Below are 8305 nucleotides of genomic sequence, written 5' to 3' on the forward strand. Positions count from 1 at the left end.
TGCCTTGTATGCATAGGAAGGTTCCCGCATGAGAAAGCACTTCAGCATGGATTTCTGTTACACTGAAGATATGAAAGCTAAGTGTTTAAGTGCAGTGTAAATTGGGATGTTTCTCCTTGGAAGCACACTATTTCTATTTTTAAATTTCACTACGGACATTTGCAACTGCAGCTTGTAAACACTAGTAAAACAGAAAGTGTTTGTCCCCATTTGGTGCCTTTTTTAAAAAACATTTCATATGTCCCTTATGATACTTACAACCTGCTAGCAAGGGAACTCATTCTAAGATGCTTAACTGAGCCATTAAAACTCATTCACTAGTTTTCTGGTTTTACCTACTCTTTCTGACAAGTATACCACATTGGTGCTACCTGTAGTAAGCACCCTTTTACCAGCACAGTTGTTCCCTTCCCCTCAGAATAATAAACCAACATAATTTAGGCACATGGAAACAGATACATATACCAGGATAGATAAAACAGTCTAATAGTTCTGGTGGAAGGATAAACCTTTTACTCCTAAATAAATAATACTAAAATTTATGAAGAACTCAGAGCTGTTTATAAATAATTTTTGAATTTATTATACAGAGTTCAGAGTGCACATCAAATACAATTAAAATGAAATAATACAATAAAAGTTACAGTCATCAGAATCTGTTGGATTTTCTGATCATTTTTTATGGTTGGTGGAAAACTGCAAAAGAAAATTTGCAGTTTCAGTTTTTACTTATTAATTTATATCATGTATACCCCTTTGTTTTGAATGAATAGTTAAAAACCAAAAAAATCTTGCCTTTTAACTAGCCACATAGTGGAGTGGTAGAGAAAGTAGTGAAGGCAGGACACTTTGAGGCCTCATCAAAAACACCAGTTTAAAACAACTTGGTACAGATCGAACAGAAACCATCAAAGGGATGTTTGATGAAGCTAATAAAAGAAGAATGTGCTGGGGGAACATAATGGAGATTGGTGGCTTGACACCTGGGGAGGTGAATTTTCAGAGTGAAAGGAAATCTGGATAAAAGCTGCAGCTGGGATTAGAAGTCTTGATGAATCTAAGGAGTCTTGATGAATCTGGGAGAGTATGCAGTATTCTCTCTGAAAGAGACTAGGCCAATGTTTTGTAAGTACTGTTCTGCTTAGTAGTTTACTACATCTGCATGACTTTTAATACTGACTGCTCAACACGATAGTGTAGGGATTTTATTATACTTAAATATATGTATTATTTGCATGATAAATTGATACACTTCTCAGATCTTTCATTTTTCAGGAAATCATCTCTTTGTCTCTTTTTAGTTCTTTGTTTCATATAAATGAATTTGTCTTTCAGTCATACAAACTTCTTTTCCTTTTTTTCTAATAGAATCCCTATGTACTTCCACATATCAAGCCTTTAAAAGTCTCATTACCTTTGCCAGGGAATTTCACGCTTCAAGCCCTGTGCTAGTTGACATTGGCTGATTGACCTTTGCTGGATAATTTATGGCAAGGAGTCACCAGGCCAATAATTTCTAATGGTGACTGATGAGACTACTAAGCAAAAGGAGTTAGTCAAGGCAAATGGGAGAGGAGTTTGCATGTATAATTTGGTTTGAGCAGCTAATTAGCCCCTATAATAAAGAAGCAGGACTTGATTTCTCTGCTCTGTGTAAGATCTCAGAAACTTTTCTGGTAGTGTAAGAGAAATAGGCAGGCATTCTGGAAGAGACCAGCAACAAGAACAAAAATGCCCACCTGTCAAGAAAAAATTTTTATTTTTTTTTCCCTCTACCCCATCTTGCAAAGTGAGTGAAGTATGACAGATGATTACAGGCATCAGAAAGAATAAGAGCAGAAAGCTGATCAGGGAGAGGAGTTATTCTAAAGCTTTAAAGTAGTGATAAAAGCTGCAGTCTTTTGATGGCTTGGTAGAAAAAGAAAGTGAGGATGTTTAGAGAGAAAAGTACTGGAGAAGGTAACTATTCTTACATGAGTCTTGAAGTGGGGAAGCAGTATTTCAGAGAGAACATTAGTTTTGGTAGTTAATTATAGAGGTTGGAGAAAATTCAGAGTAACTGAAGAGGAGACCTCTAATGATTATGAGATTAGAGCTTGACACAGGCTAAAAGATGTGGAACAACCTGAAGAATTAGCATAGCCTTCAGACATAGAGGTGACCAACAGCTTAGAAATAACTGACAGCTTAGATGTAATGCTATTATTTTTGACATGGCTTCTCACATTCTGTTTTATGTGTCAATTATATGGATTATGATCGCACAGCTTTTACCTGTTTAGTTTTTACTTGTGGTTGGACTATCTCATAGCTATGTATCTCTATTAATATTGTTTACTTTCTTTTAAACCTTTTGCATGAGGTGTTTGAATGGAATAGAGGTGGAGGAACTCAACCACTATTGTAAAAAGCATCTTATTCAATTATTCTCATATCTCAGACTGCACCAGTCATTGTTACTCTTTGCAGCATTAAATTTTACTCTTACTTTCATGAAGTCAAGTTTAATGTATAATTTAGTTTCCTTTGGTGGTTATTTTACTTCCTTTTTAATATTTCTATATTACAGAATTGAGACAAGTTTATTTGTCCTGAGAAATAGTATTTCTGTCTCTGAAGGCAGAAGTCTCACAAAGTGAAGTGAGTCAGAGATGTCTCTAGGTTGAGATGCCATGCTAGAATAACAGGGACTGAAAGAGGGATATCTTGAAGTCCAATTGCTGTGAGTGTTAAGGTCACAGCCTTATGGCAGATAGGAGGGTATGTCATATCTGAAGGCAGGTAACACCATGTTCTGGTCTCCAAGAGCTGCTGCAGCAATGGCATTCTGATATTTAGAAACAATTCTGTCTTATTTTTATAGCTTTTTCCAAATATTGTGGGTTTTTTTCTGAAAATAGTTCCTTGCTGAACCTTATGTTGTATCTTCTGCTTTTTTATGTACGCTTTAGATCATTGCTTTTATATTCAACTCCCCACCGGCAAAAATAAAAAGAAAAAAAAGAAAATGCCCTGAGTTGCCATGTTAAGAGGTTCAGAGAGAACTTACATCAACTAGTATTCTTTGCTTGTGCATATTTACAAGATTTACATGTGGAAATAAACCTTGAAATAGGTAGCAAATAGAACTTGCTATATGCAGACCTTTGAAGAGCCCTTTTAATATTTGATTTTATCTTACACATAAAGAAAAATGTATATAATCAAAAGTGTGTTTATAAGAAGTTTCCATGTGTTTAAAGTAACACAATTCTGACATAAGCCTAGTGCAACATAGTGTCCGATGTCTTCTGGGTTATGCCATTTACCAAAGGGAGCTGGCATTACAGGTAGTTGCTTTGAACATTAGGAGGGGAGAGTCTGGGAGAAATTGGCTCAGCGTGAACTCCCCCAAGGCACAATGACATTGTACTAAATTGAGAACATGGTGGAAACTGGAATTTTGACTGTAGACATTTATGGGGCAATAAACTTGTCAGTAGTCCTTTAAAAAAGAATTTAGAATGTCACAGTAAAGAGTAGATATAAGACTTTTTGCTCTTCTTGGGGTTTACCTTTGTAAAATTAGGTTCCTGTGTTTATTTTGCCGCATATATATTTGACTGTAAGGTTCTTCCTACAAAATAAAATTGATAAATACTTTACAATCAATAGACTGGGTCAATTTTACAGTTTCTTTGCTAACTGCTGTAGTTTGGTGTCTTTATTTATTTATTTTTAATTTAAGTGTACTTCCATTCCGTTTGCCTTCAATATTATTGCTATGGCTTAATTGAAAGGGCAATATGAAATGGATTAACATAAATTACAATATTCTGGGTTAGTCTTATTTTCCACTTTTCTTCTGGTGTTCCTTTTACTGTTGTTTTTTGTCTTTTTTTTTTTTTTTTTTACTATTAAACCAGTCTGTGGCTGGTTGTCCTATTATTACTTCATGGCAGAGAGAAGAGGGGAGAAAAGCGACAACCTAGGGGCGATTTATTGTTACGTGTAATGTTCCAGTTTTCTGTCCTTCTCCCTGCTGACACTCCTATACAAGCAGCAGATTGCTTTACTGCTGTGCTTTTGGGATCTTGAAAAAAGAGAAAATCTGATACCAGGGATGCTGATTTCCTTTTCATACTGTTCAATGGTAGGGAACATGAACATTTATTTCCCTCTTCTATTTCCACAGACCATAAGGATTCAAAGATTTATTTATTTTTCCTCCCCAACAATTCTGGTTTAATCTGTGTTACCCTTTATGGCATTTGGTCCTACAGGACATTTTCTGAACTTTGGTTTCCGCTGTGATATGCCTCCTGCGTTGCAGTTAATACCATCCCTGTCACCACATATACTTGACAATTATTTCATCTCCTTTCTGCTTCTCTTTCTAGCTCGATTTGCTATATTTGGGGGAGTGTAAAAATCTTCTTTATGAAGAACCCCTTAGTACGAACTGTGATTTCTCACTTATTCAGCTGCTGATATGCCACCAAAAAAAACCCCCACAGCAGCCTTCCTCTTGCTGTTTCAGTTCTTCCCAGTGCTGAGGAAAGCAAGTGTAGCATTGCTGGGTGCAAACATAACTGCTCATTTACCTCTGTTTGCTCTGGACTAGCCCAGGCAGACACCTGAGGCTGTATTTGGCCTTTCAGACTGATGCCAACTGGATTTCTCATCTGGCTGAGAAGCCCACGGAAGGGGGCAGAGACCCCTCCGGTGTGTGCAGCAGCTGCGTGTACTTGTTGTGTCTGTAGAAAGCAAAAAAAAAGAGGAAGTTGCGAATATGTGACGATACCATTTCTGCAGCATTGTGGTGCAAATAAGTAAATGTATTAGAAACAGATGGACTCTCCTTTATTGGATCAACTAGTTAGGAATCAAAAAAAAAAGTGAAGCACTGGAGCATATAAACTATTTATCACATTTATTTTTTCAAGGAAAAATAGCCACTAGCAGAGTCTTTTATGCAAAGTTATCAAAAAAGGAATGTGTCCATATGTTGCCTTTTCAAGACCACATTTGATAGACAGCATCATGAAATTTGTCTGGGGACTGTGTACAATTTTTGTTTTCTGTGCGAGAATGTTTCAACTGGTTAGAAAGTTTTCTTTCAGGTTCCTGCTCTCCTTACTTTCTGTACCTTCTTCTCCTGCCTCATACTAATTGGACACTGATTCTTGCATATATTGGGGAACAATGAATAGAATTAAAGCAGCTTGTACAAAGAGTTCACCAAAGAATTATGATGCAAGTTTATATGCACGAATCAAAATATACACGTGAATAATTGGCACTACAGCATAGTGGTGAGAGATTAATTCTAAATATGCTTTTATTTGTTTATCCAGAAATCTCAGATACTAAATTAGAAAAAATATATATATTTTACATTTAATTTTTAGGTGTTTTGATTATTAATATCTTAAGGAAAAAAGATTTATTGATTAAAAGAAAATTTTTCTGTGCCAGTGAATATATGCCTAGATATTGCAGTTTGCCGTTTTAAAATTACTATAGTTTATATCAGATAAGGTACATGTACACAGGTCATTTATTGCTTTTGAGATTTGCTATTTCACTTACTATAACCTTGCACCAATTCCTAGGCCACCATTTAAAGGGTTGTAGGGCAAATTCAATACAAGGTAAAGGCTGTTAATATTGCTCTATGAGACTAAAACTGTGGAACAGATTATCATAGCTGAAAATTTATCTCAAAATTATACAATGGAATAAAGTATCATGGTTATAATGTTGTATCCTACTCGAGTACTATTCTTTTAACATATGTTGTTGCTGCATATTAATGGTATTTTGATTTCAGTAGATTAACTGAATGCTTTCCAAACAAAAAACTGAGGGTAAATAAGTTTTTTTTAGTTGCTATTGTCATTTTACTGTGGTGCCCTGTAAGTAGATCAATGATGGTTCTGTAGCTAACATAAAATGTCAAGGTAATGTAATTAACTAGTATAAAGAAAGCAATTTTGGAACTGAGTTATTTGAGGTAATAAATTTTTAGGGTAAAATAATTTTATTCAATGATCTGCAGGGGGGCAGCTGAGCTTCATCTGCATTCATCTTACTGCTGATTGGGGAAAGAATGTTGTTAAAGCCATTAAGCAAAGTAATGTTCTTTGAATTTGCTAGATTTCCTTATAAATGTATTTTGACAATCATAATACAGAAGTGCTAATAGAAACAACCTTGGTTTCTTCTCAGATATTGCTAGGAATATTTCATATATACGTTGCTATACACCCTGCCATATGAAAGACAACAAGCCCATTTTAGGACCAATATTCCTGTATCATGCTCTTTGAGATCCATAACCTGTTTAAAATGACCTTTACATTGAAATACTTTTTCCTGTTCTGCATATTACAAATTTAACTGGTAAAATTGCACCTGATCAAGAGATGTAATGACAAGTTAAGCTATTTCTGTTTTATTTTTTCGTGTTATAGGTCAAAATCAAAGAATTTTGGTTTTGCTTGTTCTTTTTGCCTATTTTTTTGGCATGAAATAATGAGATTTCTATGAAACCATGGCTTAGCCTGTGCTGGAAAAGGTTTTATGACTATCTATTAAAATGAGACAGTGCCAGTATGTCCTGCTATTTGTTCTTCTTAGTTGCTTTTGTAATTTTTAAAATACTTTGATTTAGACATTCTTTAGGTAGAGTCATGTTAAAAAATGACTAATAAATAATGCCGCTTCTCTGTTAACAGCGCCTATCAAATGGCTCCATAGACTCCAATGATGAAGCCAGTCAAGTTGTTGAACTTCAGGAACTACTGGAAAAACAAAACTATGAAATGGCACAAATGAAGGAGCGTTTGGCTGCACTGTCTTCCCGGGTGGGAGAGGTAGAGCAGGAAGCAGAGACTGCCAGAAAGGAGCTCATTAAAACAGAGGAAATGAACAATAAATATCAGAGAGACATTAGAGAGGTAAGGAGTTCACCACACTCACCTCATATTTCGTGACTCTTGTTCCTGTGAGATCCACTACAAACTGATAGAGACCTATGAATACGGGAAGCAAAAGCTGAGCACTGGGAAAAGGCCTTGTACACAGGAAATGCAAAATTTAAATGAAGAAATAGTGCTAGAAATCTCTTGATAAAACTGTGTTCATAAAATTGGGTGTGTATATGTGCAGCTCCAATAGCTTTACCTATGGCAGGCACTCATGGTGGCCACACCCACAAGCTATGATTCTGTGATTTAAGCTCCAAAAGGTTGAAGGCCAATGCCTTTGTGGTTTAGCATTAGCAGAGTGCATTCTGACAAGTTTTCAGCTACTTCAAGTCTTTAAGATGAACTCTGTTAAACAGAGATGATGGTCATGTATATACTCTACATTTTTAAAATTCCTGGGCTGTTTTATAAAACGGTGTTACTTACATATTCAATTACAATATTTGCTCATTTGTGAGAACTTCATTACCCCTGTTATAATGTGCTATTTTCTTTTCTCAAAAAATGGAAATATAATTCAATTTTCCTCTTCTTTCCTCCTCTTAAATTTGTGATGCTCCTTAGTACTCTCTAGAGTATCTTCTCTTACATGGATGTTCTCAATGTGTGTGGATGGTTGACTTTTAGTATTTGGAAAATAGAATAGTTATCTTTGTTACACTGCTTCCTACAGTATAGGTATTTCATATGGATGTGCATGTGTACATATATATGCATTTATTTGTATATATTTGGCCTGTTGTTTCTATTATGCTGGAAAAAATGTTCCTCCAGAACTTCTGATGCCTGACACAGCCTCGGTGTCTTCATATATTTGTACTTCACCTCTTTTAAATATTGTATTATTTTTACCCAGTTACAAAGAATAAGTTGCACTTACGTGTTTCTCCTTTTCTGCTACTGCTACATCGTTTGACTGGGGGTCTCAAATATCTCCACTCACTTATGTTTTGACAAATACTGCTGTCTTGCAGACACTTGATTCCCATTTGCTGTTTCCCTCTTGAATACCACATTACACCAGCTACATGCTTACTTGCTTTCAGCTCTTCATTTTCTAAGGAAAGTGACCACTAGTACATTTGCATGTAGAATAATTACCAAATGTCAGTGCAAAATCTGCTGCAAAAGGTATTTGTAAAGGTGGAAGTACCTTTCTTCATTATTTCATACTGCTACAAATGATGGTCTTTCCAATGCAGAAAATCAAACACCTGCAACAAAAGAGGTAGTTTAGTATTGTGTAATTTGAATAAATTGTTGGATTTCTTTTTTCCTGTGTATTTTTAATGTATTGTGTATGTAATTACTATTTTTAGTTTGTTTTTTTCCAC

General features: G+C 35.4%; 1 protein-coding gene across 1 annotated transcript in view; it reads left to right on the top strand.

Annotated features, from left to right (window-relative positions):
- The window catches only part of LOC104274305 (liprin-alpha-2-like), a gene marked incomplete at its 3' end in the record, with an annotated part of 56898 nt that extends 49957 nt beyond the window's left edge, over positions 1-6941 (top strand). Inside the window, exon 6 of the mRNA XM_009869901.1 lies at positions 6720-6941. Within this exon, the coding sequence (XP_009868203.1) occupies positions 6720-6941 (222 nt within the window). The remainder of the gene's footprint in view (positions 1-6719) is intronic.
- Between the last annotated feature and the right edge of the window lie 1364 nt (positions 6942-8305).

This window comes from Apaloderma vittatum, unplaced genomic scaffold, assembly GCF_000703405.1.
Source record: "Apaloderma vittatum isolate BGI_N311 unplaced genomic scaffold, ASM70340v1 scaffold3125, whole genome shotgun sequence".
Lineage (NCBI taxonomy): Eukaryota > Metazoa > Chordata > Aves > Trogoniformes > Trogonidae > Apaloderma > Apaloderma vittatum.